Consider the following 14,771-nt stretch of genomic DNA (forward strand, 5'->3'; position numbering starts at 1 on the left):
CGTTTACTTCCACGTAGATAGAACTTTTGGAGGGTTGGAGAGTCACGTAGGGTTGGATAACCACGAACCAAGTGTAGATCCAAGACAGGCTATTTTTGTCACACGGAGGGCATCTTGCGTGGGTACAAGTTTAATTTTGATTTAGTGTGGGTACATATTTCAACGTTTTCATCTTCCATGGGTATAAATGGTCATTTATTCTTTGACAAATAAATCCTTGACTTTTTAAAGCGGTGATAAATAAGTTTTTCATAAAATTTAATTATAAATACATCCCTCGTCTTTATAAATGACAGATAAATAAGTTCTTCCGTCTATTTATTTCTCTAAAAGCCAATGAAAATGGTTGATGTAGCACCGATATGATAGTAACAGAGCAACATGTTCGTTATGGTACTAAAGTGGCATGACCCCAAAAAAAATAGAGGACAACTAAATCCCTGAACTAGTAAAACAACGCTATTTTTGGGAGCTACTTTAATTCTTCAAATTAAAGGTAGATTTTATTGCAACGCCCTTGTTGAAGGTTATTTGTTGTTAGGGTTGTGTTTCATGATCAACAAAAATCTTTTTCGAGCACACAACCGAGTCGTATTACATTTTTGGTATCAATTAAAAACTTAAGACAGAGAGAAAAGCGTGGCACCACTGATGGTTATACACAAGCTGAGCTGATACTGTCTCAGTTTGGACCTCAATCAGAAGTAAATTCTAGAAACAAATTTTTCCTCTTGATAAAAATAAAAAATTTAAATATTTTTTTTTCTTAGGAACTATTGTCCATATTTTTATTTTTTTAGGACTTTAGTTGTCTAATTAGTTTTTATGAACTATGTGACACGTGCTTGTGTTGTCATTGTTCAGAATTGACAACAAAGTATCCCTGAGACAATCAATCAGAACCATGATGTAGTAAGCAAATATCAAATATTGAATGCAAACATTTGATCTTTATTAATCTGATTCAAGTGTATAATATTTTTGCATGATAGCTTGAATCTTGCTAATGGGAAACAACAACTTGCTCTAGCAAGCAGTCAAATATCATCAGTAGCACCAAGTCATCTGTGTCTGTATCTACAGTCCCTACAAGGCCAAAATAACATCATTCATTAAGCAATAAACATAACACAATTTGTAAACTCATACCACAATTCATTACAATAACAATGTACATAATCTAACTGTCTATTTTTCAAGACTCAACGATAACATCAGCAACACAACTTACAAGCAAACATACAAGAACAATTTACATATTAGCTTTTTTCTTCCTCTCTAAATAGGCCAGCTTCTTTTTTAAATTCACCAGCCTCCTTTTTACTTTATTCTTGCACAAATATTCCTTCACATCATCAATTTCATTGTCACAGTTTAACCTGTCTGTACTCTCAATTTTTGCAACATGATCATTAAGTTAAATAAAGAACTTGCAGTAGGCTAAATTTATCAGTTACAAATTCATAAACAAAATAAAAAATTCATGAACAACATCAATCTCATTCAACATTTATAACCATTTTACCTTAAAGAAAGGGCGGCTGAGAAACAATCTGTTGGGGTTGGTTGGCATCCTGAACTTGTAAAATATAGCATAGACTTCACATTTAAACATTGAGCAACGCCATCCTTCTCGTCTCCACCTTGCATACAACAAATGGTAGAGGGCAATGAGACTCCTTGCGTGCTCAAGGAAGCTCCTTCGTTGGCCATGGAACACAACCTTAACCACAAAACCCCTCTAACAATGGCGTTGTAATAGAGTCTGACATCAATTTGAAGAGTTAGAGTAGCTCAACAAAACGATGCCATTTTTCTAATATAGGGACCTATTTGTCCTTTATCTTTTTGGGACCATGCCATCTTGCCATTGTGACAAACATGTTGCTCCATTACTGACATATGGGCGCCACATTAGCCATTTCCGTTGACTTTTGGAGAGGCAATTGAACAGAGAGATGTATTTGTCTGCCGTTTGTAAAGGTGAGGAATACATTTGTAATTAAGTTTTGTAAGAAATTTATTTGTCATGGTTTTAAAAAAAGTTAGAGACCTATTTGTCCTTTTCTCTATTTTTTAAGTGAATAATCACCTTAAAAATAGGTTTGGTATGAAAAAAATATGGACAATCAATATTTTGAAAACTTAAAAATCAAGTAAAATAACATCAAGAGGAAACGATAAATAGGTATTTGATTTGTTATTTCAAGGACAAATAAGTCATTGATTAATTAAAAATACAAAAATATCATTTATTTTTTAAAACATGAGATATCTAAGTTCTTCTAAAGGATCTATTTGTTCTTATATATTTTACACGGATGGACTTAATTGTCTCATATTTTAGAAAGTGAAGAATGTTTTTATATTTTTAATTAGTTAGAGACTTGTGTCTCTTTGAATTATATTAATTTTTAGAGTATATATTTAAATAGGTCTCTGAAAAATTTTACATCGAACATTTTCATCCCAAAAAAGATTTATTATGTTGAGGTTACTAAACTTTACAAAAATAAGACATATAAATTATTGCGTCACACTTTTCAGGACCTATTTATTCAAATGAAAACAATAGATCTAATTAAGATAGGGACTTATATATCTATTTTTGTAAAGTTCATAGACTTCAATATAATAAAATTTTTTTCGGGACAAAAAATGGCCAATACAAAAGTTTTTAGGGATCTATTTGGATATATATTTTAATTTTTATTACCACAATAGAAGCTAAAATATTTAAAAAAAATTGAAAAATATATTTGTATTGTTTATTATTATTATTTTGACATAAATTGTCTCATTAATACTAGAAAGTCAATATTTTTAATAATAAAAAATAGATAGTTAATTAATGTTGGTTTATATATATATATAAGATAAAAACAAAGAAAAAATATTGATCACTTATTATTTCTTATAAAAAAATACATTAATAAGAAAAAATATTGAAGACGAGCTGACGAGTGGAATTAGATCGCATCGAGCAATAACTAAACACTAAAACATGACTTGCAAGTTGCATCATAAGGGAAAATCAGGGTTTCATAAGTGAATAATGTATTTGCGCATATCAAAGTCAATCTTCCTTCTTTACAAAGTAGTTCACCACCGAGGTTGTAATATTCTTTGGCTTCTGCAAATAGCTTATACAATTTCCTCTTTCAAAGTATATTCTTACTTGTTAGTAAGAAACAATAGTTGAGAAACATTTTTGTTTAGATGTTGGTTACAACCCATGAAATGAAAGGCACCCTCAACGACTATTAATCCATCTCCTTTTACTATGTCATGAAAAATGGATCAATAATCATGAGATACAACAACAAAACCAACAACAGTTTAACATGGTCACATCCACATCTACTAAACACAATTATCACCTAGTACAAACCGCAAAACATATTCTATAGTAACTGTTTTCCTAAAGATAACAACCAAATCCAAAACCTACTTTCAATGGCATATTATGCTGGTCACCGAACATTTATATGTTTTACTATAAAATTTAATTCGGAATAACACATTGAAATTGTTCTAGGGAATGCAAAGAGGAACAAAAATGCGGTACCACAGTAGATCTAAGTATTAAAAATACAGAAGATAGATTAAGACAAATTGCACTAATTTATACTAAATTACAATTGGTCCAGGATGCACCATAGTGATGCCAATAAAAAAAAAAAGCGTCCCGAACCCCCTTAATTGAAGGAGACAGCAAAACAAATCACCTAACTAATTTGCTAATAAGATCATCAATAAATGCATTTTCATGACTTTGTTGATTAGTAAACACTATTTACATTAAAAATGATAAATATTATTAAGAAATGGAGATAGAGCAGAACATCATGTGTGAAAATGAAGCATGGTTGATTATTGATGAGTCTTGTATAAAAATAAACAGTATCACGATTTCCTTTTAGTAGTACCCCCATCAAATAGTTCTTCAATTAAAGCCTCAATATCTTCAGGATGATACTTAATATACTTGTCAACATGTCTACTAGAATTTAAATGGTGCTTGAATCTGCCATAAAAGGAGCGGTAAGCTGGGATCACCAAAGCAGCTATTGAAGCTCTGAGCTCAGACTTAAGCTGTTCATCACTAACCACCCAAGAACTCTGCGTTTTATATATATCTTCAAACGTGCTATTGAAACGTTTAAACTTATCTTTTACCTCTTGTTTTGGCTTTTTATCTTTATTGGCTCTCGGGCTTAACACGCTACTCGTGTTTCCTTGAAGTCCATCTGTACTAAGGCAGTTCAAAACCTTAGACCATGTTTCTGTCCTGTAATCTTTATGGTGCAGTTTTAACCCGGATTGCCTCTTTCTACACCAATTATCACCCATGCATTGGTGAAGATCTTTGCACCCTTTCACCTTCTGCACTATGTACCTCCCATTATTCATCAAGAAAACACTTCTCAATGCAAAATCCTTATACAACATGGCCTTGTACTCAAGATTCAAGCTCAACAGGTCCATGATTGTCATTAACTGAATCGCCAAGGCTGAATTCTTAGGCGTTCCATCGTCCTCCTCTAACTCGATTTTGCGGATAGGACTGTAATAACGGCAACTATGATAATCATCATGAAGGCATTGTCGCAGAACTTGTTCCAATGTGTCCTTGTACTCGCAAGCATACTCCAGATAATTCATCACATAGCGCGTCAACGGGTGAATTGCGCCGTTAGGAACCGGAACCCTGTCGTTGTCACCCTTAACGGAATTTTCCAGGTCGCGAAACATGGCCATGGTGGCCTCTGCTATTCGAAGCTTCGTGGTGGCTATCTCGTGCGCCAGCTCCTTCCTGCACCTCTCTAAGTAAGAACCGTCGGCGATGGCGATCTCCACCACGTCCCTCAGCGTCTCATACATGTCTAGAAACTTGAACAGCTTCTCTACGGTGAGCAATGTTAACACGACACCTTGTGCGAAGTTCAGGAAATGAATGATTACGGCGCGTGCAAGATCGCTCAAGAGGTTTTGAGATATGGATTGTTGATTGGGGAAAACTGAGGCGTAGAGCTTTTTTTCGCCGTTGAACAAAACGGTTATGCAATGTCGAACCGCGTTGTTCCACGTGGCAATCTCTCCTTCCAGCATTTCCCATTGCATTTTATGGATCTCTTCCATGCCTACGCTCACGTACCCGAACTCTTGCAGCGCGGTTTTGAAGGCGATCCTCCTGAAGCTGGCGAAAGCCACGCAACACTCCGTTTGATATCCCGCGGCGATCATGGAGGTGGCGATCTTGTTCATGAGTGAAACTTTCTCCGGAGAGAATGCAGGGAACGATGTATCTTGATCTTGATCCTGATGAGACGATAGAGTAGGTATGATAGGAGGATCACTGAGATTTACAAGGTCAAAGGGAGAACAAAGCGCGGCATCATGAACTTGAGTAAGAGAACCGAAGGAAGATGATTTTTTAGGAGGTTTAGGTTTGGATTCGGATCCGGATCCGGATCGAAAGCTGCCGTGGTTGCTGGAGGTAGGGGTGGTGGTGGTGGTGGATGATTTTGGATCCTGTAAAATGGTGCAGAGATGTTTCTCCAAGAACGACATAGCTTTTTCCAAGGAGAAGGTAGTTTTGTCCAAGACAGAGGGATCACAGGGGAAGGTAGAGAGAATAGCAGAGATCTTTGAGATGCGATCCACAACGGCGAGAAACAAGTCATCATCTTCTGCATCTTTTCCCAACTTGCTTTTACCGGTGTTGTATCTATACACCATGGAATCCAATATCTTGGTTAGACGGTGAACGCAATCAGGGACATGTAGAAGAGGAGGAGTGGTAGCACTGGTTTCAAGGAAACCATCCACTTCCTCGGAAACTTGTAGGATGGTGTCGTGGTCGTGGAAGAATGCCGCCAGTTCCTCCTCTCCTCCGGCTGATTTCCATTGAGGGCCGCCGCGAATGGATGATGATGATTCCAAATCCTTGTCTCTCTGTTTCTGAGAAGCAGCGCTAAAATGATATGATGAAAAACTGAAGGATTTCTCCATACTAATAATGCTAACGCTATTGCATATTGCCACATGCCATTAGCTACAAATTTTTCTCTTGTTTGTATTGTTCTTCAGATTCATCAGTCAAATTCAGAGCTCTAATGTCTTTCATGGACATGCATGGGGCTCCGTATTCCTGCTCCTGTTTTTTTTTTTTTTTTTTTCAAAAAAAAATATGGCCTTTGATGTTTTTAGTTATTTGTGTAATTCTATCTCATGTTTTTTTTTTCTTTTTTTTTTACTTTCTTTCTTCTCTCTCTCTTTTTTTTTTTGTTTCCTTTAGCTATTTTGCCTATTTTGGTGGAGATGACATGGTAAATTCTTTACCATTGACGTATATAGTAAAGTAAGAAACTATTCCAATATTTTGCAAGAAATCTGTCCATCCATTTCTATCCCAAAGCTCTTTCAACTGCGCATAATTTGGATCTTCTGCGCCTCTTACGGGCTGCTCCCTCTTCATAGTTTCAAATGTTCCATTTTAGCTCATAAAAAGTAATTGACAATTATTTCGGTAATTTTTTAAAAAGAAAAAGTTTAGGGCCAACAGTTTTATTGAATTTTGGCCAGCATATAACCAGCAGAGAAATGTGAGCCATTGGATAAAATCTCACACCAATCAAATCATCATTGATGGATAGTTGATGGCTAACAATCACAAAAATTGCTGCCCCTAACATTGCTCAAAATGTTAGCACATAATAAGGGTAATGATATGTGCCTTAGCTTCCTCTCAACTCATTGAAAGTCTCTAACTCACAAAGAAAAGGTGAAATTAGTAATAATTAAAAGTTTTAATTAATCCTTCTAATTTTTAAATAGATAAAAATTTATATGTATATTTAATTTTTGAAAACATAGCAAAATAAAAAAATTTCCAAGTCTTTTTAATTTAGAATTAATAGGATAATTTATAATCATTTTATTATACAAATTACTCGTTTTTGTTTTTTATTTGCTAGTATATAAGGCATACAGAAGAGTATCACTAAATCTTTTCTGGACGAAAAATCACAATCGGTTCTATGGTGTAGTGGTTAGCACTCTGGACTTTGAATCCAGCGACCTGGGTTCGACTCCCGGTAGGACCTGTTTTCTTTTGTTTATGTTAGCTAAATTCTTTTTTAAAATCTTAAATTTGGACAAGAAAAGTTTTATCTTTATGAAAGTGAAGTAAATAGAAACTAAGAAATGTGCCTGCCTTCTCGGGAAGTGGAAGAAGAAAATTAGGGAAATCAATGGCGGATGAGAAATACAAAACCCTAGAGGTAGTAGAGAAGAACCCCAAATCAGGGGTGTTCCACCTTTACTTGAATCGTCCGAGACAACGCAACGCTCTGACGCATGATTTCTTCACTGAGTTCCCCAAAGCCCTGTATGCCCTGGACCACAACCGTGACGTCAACGTCATCGTGTTATCCGGCGCCGGTGATCACTTCTGCTCCGGCATCGACATTTCCCAGTTGAAATCTATCTCGCAGTCCTACCACGATGCCGGGGAGAGTCTCCGTCGGCAGATCCTGGCGATGCAAGATTCCGTCACGGCGTTGGAGCGGTGCCGGAAGCCAGTGATTGCTAGTATCCATGGCGCTTGCATCGGTGGTGCAATTGACATCGTGACAGCCTGTGACTTAAGGTATTGCACGGAGGACGCGTTCTTTTCGGTGAAGGAGGTTGATTTGGCCCTGGCTGCTGATCTCGGCACTCTTCAGAGACTGCCATTAATTGTTGGCTACGGTAACGCCATGGAGTTGGCCTTGACAGCTCGCCGGTTTTCCGGTTCCGAGGCTAAGCAGTTGGGCCTCGTTTCTCGCGCTTTCCCTTCCAAAGTTGACCTCGATCAAGCTGTCTCGGTTCTTGCTCAGGGTCAGTGTTCATGTTATCGATTTTAGTCTAATTGGATGACCTTATTATGAAATTGATTTATACACTATAGAATTAATACTTAAGAGTCTATAGTCTGCTACACTACACTACTCGAGTGAAGTGGTTCATCTAAATTGTTATTGGCATCACTTCATATTTCATTCATCACATGGTAAGTTTCCTGATATAGTTGTTGATTTTGATACTTGACAGAAATTGCTGCCAAGTCTCCCCTTGCAATCATGGGGACAAAAACAGTGCTGCTTAAAAGTAGGGACTTAACTGTGGATCAGGGATTGGACTTTGTTGCAACCATGAATTCTGCCAGATTGTTGTCAAGTGATTTAACTGAAGCAGTAGCAGCACAACTGCAGAAACGAAAGCCAGTTTTCTCGAAGCTGTGACTTAAAATTGTTGGAGGAAGTGACATGCATTTCATTTGTTACTAGATATTCAGGATAAAGCTCTATAATCTATTTTCATATATGGAAGTGCCAAAGAAATATGTTTTTTAGACATGCAAATTATTGTTGCACGTTTAAGATATAGTAGAAGCTGAGTTAACACTTCCTTTATGATCATTATCCTTCAAATCACGAACATACAGTTAAAATAAATAGATGACATACATTCTCTTATTTTAGTATTTGTAGACCTTCATTAGAGATTTCATCGTGGTCTTCTCCCGCAATAGTTAGTCTCAATAACAAATGAGAAGCAGGAACCCCTTGAATATGAGAAATGGTTGCTGTTCCATGAAATTGTAGCAATGCTCCATTAAGGTGCATGCAAGAGGACCATATTTCCATTATTGAAGTTCGTCCATACCCAGGACTTGTTGCCATCTCAAACTTAACCAACACAAATTTCATGCTGAGCTTCTACAATCGCTCAAAGTCATGTAAAACCAAAACTTTCCTAAACATCATATTGGACACAGTTTTGGTTGAAAATATTATTGCATGTTATCTCATTGTTCTGCGGGCTATCAATATTATTTGCCTCATCCAAACAGGGGTAAATGTCTAAATGAAATGCACTAGAGTGTCATAAGATCCTAAATTTTGTTGAAAAGTGTTATAAAAATAGTTAAAAAGCTTAATGCTAGACATGGGATAAACTCGCTTGAACACCATTGTGTGAGGCAAATTTGTAAGTGGAAGATTAAATCCAACATTCGTATATATAATACGTCAAAAACCTATCAAAGGAAATTAACTAAACATTAATTTCAGGTCAAGTCGTTAATTTTGGTGCAATAGTATATTCGTGATCAACTTCTTTCCTGGATGCTTCCCAGAGTCGATGTTCAATCCCCAGTTTCCTGAGCTCCAAAAGTCCTTGGTCAACTGAAATTTGAAAATAAACGAATGACAAATTGGAAATACTCTCAAGTATAATAACGAGAATTCATTCCTATGAAGTATGAAGTGCAAAATGGGGACGAAAAATAAAGCATAACCTATTAAGTGCATATGCCAGCATAGTTGAATTCAGATGTGAACTAATTTAGCACCACCGGGGTGAATGGGTACAGAAAACAGAAAACAGAAATCAGGGAGAAGGACCAACTATTTATATGGTAGATGCCTGGATGGTAGATGGAAAAAAGTGCAATGCTTTGTCTTATACAAGTGGGTACTACACCTGACCCGGGGAAAAAAATAGTGGCTACTACAAGCCGAGTAATACAAGTGTCCATGATTCACTACGACTCTCCCCTTCATTGTCGTTTCTCTAGTCTAGACTCAGGCTATCAATTCAGACTCCATGCACATAATGAGGTGTTATGCAGCTTTGTCTTGTATGATTAAAGTGGAACATTAGCAAAAGTTCACTCGGATAATTGATAGTGAATTTTCCCCCTTTTTTTTCCTATAAAAAAAGAATTCATTAAAATGGGGGAAGATTAATGGTGAAACAACTGATCATTCTACTTACAAACCACCTAAGATGGCACGAATTGATATATCTATATAACTGTGTACAAAGTAACTAATTAAAATAAATGTGTCAGCACTACCGTCAACAGCATCATGCGAGGTAGGAGAATGCACACTTCGACCAATCCAAAACTGAAGACGTTCTTTGGCAATGTCCTCCTCTATACCATGAGCCTTTGCTCTTCTCCAAAAATATGTAAGCCAAGCCTGTCCATATAGAACAGTTTAATTTAGACGGCATGTTTCAGTACTGCAAATTATATTTCTTGTTTGGCATAGAGAATAGTGAGAATAAACATAAACTATTGGTCATCAATCCCTACTGGTTATAATCCACCAATCGATAAAATGAAAAGGGTTGAGAGATTAATAGGTGTTGTTAATGATTTAAAAATTGTACATGTAAATCAAACTAAAAGAACCATTTATCTATAATGCAGAAGAGAATAACTTATAGAAAACACAAACAATCAAAGATAAAAAATCACATTAAGGGAGAGCTAAACCCCATTTGTTAACTCGGAAAAGGGGAGATTTGTACCTCCTTGAAAAGAACATCCTCAGACTCCTCTGGACTTAATTCTACATAAAGACAATGACATTTAGAATAGCCTTATTAGTTGCAAGAAAGAGACATATTTATTCAGCAAATAGTAGGTGGGAGAAACTTACCAAAGGCTTCCATGAACTTCGGGTCCCCTGGTGATTTAATATCTATAATGTCAAAAGGGTGTGAATGTTATAATTTATTTATTAGTTAAAATGGCAAGCACATTTTATTGCGTATAGAAAAAGGCCAATAGAGAGAAGTCAAATGTGCTTTCAAGGTCATATCCTTCCCCTGTTGTCCTATAACTATAAAGTCAAAATATGCGTGTACTGGTTTAACAGATAAGGACAGAAGCACTTCACTTGTAAGGCTGCTCACTTTTGCCATACCCTGGCCATGGAATGGGGGTACTCACCCTTGTCTATAGGTAGACCTTAGACAGTCACTCAAACTAAGAATAGAAACTAACTAGAATAGTGATGAATGTGGGAATGCATACCTGAGACAGATTGTCGAGCAGAACTTGGATGACGTTGTTGGGCTAATACTTGCACAATAGCATCCTCAACCTTAAGTAAGCAACCAAAATGAGAAAGGAAAAATGATTTGACAGGTTATGCACGACAACTATTGATTGGGAATTCAAAGCAGCAAACACAATGCCTTCTAAACAAAAACATGAAAATTTTAAAGGGTTTAATTATAAAAATGTGCGGTAGAGGAATGTTAGGAAAACAAGAAAATCAATGCATTCAAAGAAACCTTTAAAGATGCAAGCTCCTTCAGTCCCATTTCAACTGAAAGCATACTCTCGATATTTCCTTCTCCAGTAAGATCATTCAAGTCTGGAACAAGTTTGCTCCTCTTATCTGGGGCCTCATCACCTGCTTAAAACTGATTATAATTATATCTGGAAAAACCAAGGGTTCACGAAACAGAACAGTAAAAATTATTATTAAAGAAGAAATAACATGAGCACAGATTTGTCCTATAATGCATACAAATTAGTATGAAATGAAGAGTAAGAAGTCTTTATTTCATGCCTTTTTCCCAGCATTCCTCCTTAGCTTTTTGTCCTGCAGAAAGGACAACCTCAAAAGGAAGAGGGGCTAATGATGACCAAAGTTCATACTTTGAAACTGCAACATCTGCACAGATGCCTATAATCCATAGCAAATGTTACACAAAATAAAATTTAGCAGTAATGACTTATTAAAATCAGCTAATTCATATTCATGCTAGAATAATAGATAAACACCCAAAACATTGTGTATGCTAACACGTATACTATGACAAAAGATTAAAATACTGAAAATTAAAATACTAACACGACCATATTCTTTATCAATGTCCTGATGATTCATTAAGTTTTATGTTTGTTGTAGTTCCTTGCCCAACCCTACCATTTTACTGGACATGAAATTTGGGTATGAAACTATTTACAATAAAGCACAACAACATAAACAACGAAGTTATTAAGATGCATGCATAAACAACAATAACAACAGCTAAGCCTTGTATTCAGTCGGTGAAGTCAACATAGATTATATTTTGCCACAGTATCATAGCTTGAAACTTGTTAACAGTCACAACATTAAGATCTAAAAAATTCACAAACAGTGAATACAATTGAAAACGATGATAAAAATCTTCAAGAGTTCATTCAAGTTCCTTCCAAATTGATTAACATTCAAGTTCATTGAACAATTGATATTAAAATGGCTTCCAGGTCATGTCAGGAATGGATGCCATAATCCCACATCCACAGAAGAAAATAAATTAAAAATAAAGCTAAACCAAATAGCAGCTTACCATATTTTGCAGCTAAACCCCAATACCGAGCAAGCCAACACCTCTTAAGAACAACTTCCTCCTGAAAAGACAACAATTTATCAGTAAGTTTCCCAAATAACTAGCATATCCCAACGGACTCCTTCAACTGGGGAATTACATACCATTTCTTTCTGAGTTAATATCATTCTGTGTGTCATTGACCGAAGAGCTTTCACTTCAGATTCAGCTCCATTTAACTGGCTCACAGCAGCTGCCACTTCAACTTTTGCGTTCTGTTGGAGAAGAAATCATTTCAACATATAACAAGAGAGGAATAATTCTTAGAAAAAATATTTATGCTGGCAATAATCAAGGGGGGAAGAAAGCATATGCACCTCAACTGCAGCCTTCAGAGATGTGATTTCCTTACCAATTCCATCCTTAGAGTCTTTGGCATTTTTAAGTGCAGCCTGTATCCAACAAGAGATGGTACATGCTACTATTTGGTGAACAATAGCTCCATTCTCTGTGAAGTATACATACTTCTTTTATGATACACACATCTACACTTCAAGTTATTCCCACATTACCTCTCTTTGGCGCAATGCTGCTTCCTTTCTGCAATGTCATAATGCAGGTGTGTCATATATACTATTAAGTGAAAGAAAATCCACTTGAAAGAGTTAAGATATAATTCACAAACCTGCTCAAAAGTTTAGCTTCCAAAGATACACCTTCTCCAAGAGAAGCTACCTGCAGACTCCAACATAAAGAAAGATTAATTAATTAAACACCACAAATGCAGAAATCTGAATTGTCTCTTAACTCACATACAAGAACAATCAAGTCTTTTGCAACTAAGTGGAGTTGGATACATGAAGATCAAACAATGTTATGGTGTCCTCTACCTCAAACTACGAGGCTACCCTCCAATCAAACTACTCTTTACAAGTCTCTTCACACGTGACCAACCAATCTAGAGTGAGTTTCTACCATCTTTTTCACAATAGGCATGTAAACATAAATATAATAAATTTCAGAAGTAAAATAGAAGAAGCAAAAAAGTTTTATCATTTATACTTATAGGTGAAACTATTTAAGCATGTCAACAGAGAGCAAGCAGACAATCATTTAGTAAACCTCAATCATATACCAAGAAAGAAATAAAGCAAGTACCTGTTTCTCAAGCTCCCTAACTCTGGCCTCTGCTTCCTTGCATCTCTCTTCCTCAACTCTGAGCTGTGTGTATCAGTTTCAACCAAGGTTAGTACTATCAGCATCACGAGGGAGAAAGAGATAATATTAAAATACCTTGTCAAGAATGCTTTCATTCTCTTCCTGGAGCATATCAACCTGCAGACAGAGAAGATACCTCAATTCGAAACATACAAATCCTCTTTTATGGAAAATGTATACCAAAGGTGTGGTACAAGAAACAACTAACCTCATCAAGAAGTGCAGAAGCATCACGGTTTCCTCCTGAATCTTTTGGCTGAACAAGGCCAGAGTCAAACGGAAACCTGTAAATATTCCGCTAAACCGAGTTACATGATAATGCAGATAGAGGAGCTCAAAATTGCTATTGCAGTTTTCATATTAAAATATCCAAATCCAACTAAGGAAGCATTGGCGTCTTATCAGAACTAGAAATAAACAATTTGTAATGCAGAGGAATGAGCCAGAGTGAGCGTGAGAGTGGTAGTTAGTTAAATTTACCTTTTATCCTTTGGCTTATTGGAGCGAATGAGAGGGTCGAGTGGAGCTGGAGCTGGAGCTGGAGCTGCTGCTGCTGCGGCCAGAGTAGGAGTCCTGAGGCTGAGCGGTGGTCTATTCACGGTAGGTGATTGTGCCGGTGCCGATGATAGTGCCGGAGCCGGACGAAGATACGACGCTGATGCTGGTGCTTCTTCCAGAACCACAGGATTCTGAGGTAACTAATTAATATAGCAATTCACAGCATTAAAGAATCCAAAGTATTTAGTTAGTCGGTTAGAGTAACAAGTAGCAACTAAACGAGGAAGAAAAGGAAAAGGAAAGAAGAACGCACCGCAGGAGAGGGAGATCTACGAGTGCGGGAGGTGATGTTGCTGGTAGATTTGATGGCATTCCTGGATAGAGAGAGAGGTGGAGGAGCAGTGTAGCGAAATCCGAGATCGTCGTCGTCCTCGTCATCATCGTCGTCGGCGGTCTGGGAAGCCATGACCTGTGCGAGGCGCTGAGCGGCGGCTTTGGCGGCAACATTTTGATTCCTCTTGACGGTTGAGATTCCATTGTTTCCGGTGAGAGTTAGGGAGGAGGAGCGAGCATGGCCAGCAGCGCCATTACGTGAAGAAAGAGAGCTAGATTCACTGCTCCACTGCCTGACAGAAACCGGGCTCTCACTTCCTTTACGCTCCATCACCATAAAAAATGCTTAATGCTAAATGCTAATGAAACCTCTTTGTCTTCCTCTTCCTGAAAAGAAATATTCCCAGTCAAGTGACTGTGAGCCTCTTTAGTCTTTACTTTGGTTTACACTTTACACTGCTTTGCTTTTTTACTCGATTCTCATTTCACACTCTGTTCCTTACTTATCAAATATGACAAACTTTTTTTCTTTTTTTGAATGGTACAGCTGAATG

At 36.9% G+C, this 14,771-nt stretch overlaps 3 protein-coding genes and 1 non-coding gene across 4 annotated transcripts; 2 read left to right on the forward strand and 2 right to left on the reverse strand.

The window, feature by feature from the left end:
* Nucleotides 1-3,906: 3,906 nt before the first annotated feature.
* On the reverse strand, nt 3,907-6,015 carry LOC130950337 (exocyst complex component EXO70B1-like). Its single transcript, XM_057878843.1, has one exon. It carries the CDS (start codon nt 6,013-6,015, stop codon nt 3,907-3,909), a length of 2,109 nt encoding a protein of 702 aa, XP_057734826.1.
* A 1,022-nt stretch (nt 6,016-7,037) lies between these two features.
* On the forward strand, nt 7,038-7,109 carry TRNAQ-UUG (transfer RNA glutamine (anticodon UUG)). Its single transcript has one exon. It is a non-coding gene; the product is annotated as a tRNA-Gln (tRNA).
* Nucleotides 7,110-7,167: 58 nt separating this feature from the next.
* On the forward strand, nt 7,168-8,530 carry LOC130950539 (delta(3,5)-Delta(2,4)-dienoyl-CoA isomerase, peroxisomal-like). The gene is made up of 2 exons (XM_057879062.1): nt 7,168-7,884; nt 8,098-8,530. Exons 1-2 carry the CDS (start codon nt 7,257-7,259, stop codon nt 8,286-8,288), a joined length of 819 nt encoding a protein of 272 aa, XP_057735045.1. The 5' UTR covers nt 7,168-7,256; the 3' UTR covers nt 8,289-8,530.
* An 84-nt stretch (nt 8,531-8,614) lies between these two features.
* On the reverse strand, nt 8,615-14,771 carry LOC130950538 (coiled-coil domain-containing protein SCD2-like). The gene is made up of 17 exons (XM_057879061.1): nt 14,198-14,771; nt 13,867-14,084; nt 13,595-13,670; nt 13,462-13,503; nt 13,327-13,389; nt 12,854-12,903; nt 12,741-12,768; nt 12,546-12,620; nt 12,333-12,443; nt 12,190-12,250; nt 11,421-11,537; nt 11,140-11,261; nt 10,877-10,946; nt 10,500-10,541; nt 10,369-10,409; nt 9,908-10,034; nt 8,615-9,233 (listed from the first exon to the last, which is right to left on the reverse strand). The coding sequence occupies exons 1-17, from the start codon at nt 14,552-14,554 to the stop codon at nt 9,121-9,123; spliced, it is 1,713 nt and encodes a 570-aa protein (XP_057735044.1). The 5' UTR covers nt 14,555-14,771; the 3' UTR covers nt 8,615-9,120.

The sequence above is a fragment of the Arachis stenosperma genome, chromosome 9 (assembly GCF_014773155.1).
Source record: "Arachis stenosperma cultivar V10309 chromosome 9, arast.V10309.gnm1.PFL2, whole genome shotgun sequence".
In the NCBI taxonomy this organism is placed as follows: domain Eukaryota; kingdom Viridiplantae; phylum Streptophyta; class Magnoliopsida; order Fabales; family Fabaceae; genus Arachis; species Arachis stenosperma.

Bases quoted from the DNA above. Each gene is read 5' to 3' on its own strand.
- LOC130950538 (XM_057879061.1), bottom strand. From the start codon at position 14,554: ATGGTGATGGAGCGTAAAGGAAGTGAGAGCCCGGTTTCTGTCAGGCAG. The intron at 12,251-12,332 runs GTATGTAATTCC...TTGTCTTTTCAG, and splicing joins TATTAACTCAGAAAGAAATG to GAGGAAGTTGTTCTTAAGAG. The intron at 10,410-10,499 runs GTAAGTTTCTCC...GTCTTTATGTAG, and splicing joins GAAGTTCATGGAAGCCTTTG to AATTAAGTCCAGAGGAGTCT.
- LOC130950337 (XM_057878843.1), bottom strand. From the start codon at position 6,015: ATGGAGAAATCCTTCAGTTTTTCATCATATCATTTTAGCGCTGCTTCT.
- LOC130950539 (XM_057879062.1), top strand. From the start codon at position 7,257: ATGGCGGATGAGAAATACAAAACCCTAGAGGTAGTAGAGAAGAACCCC. The intron at 7,885-8,097 runs GTCAGTGTTCAT...GATACTTGACAG, and splicing joins TGTCTCGGTTCTTGCTCAGG to AAATTGCTGCCAAGTCTCCC.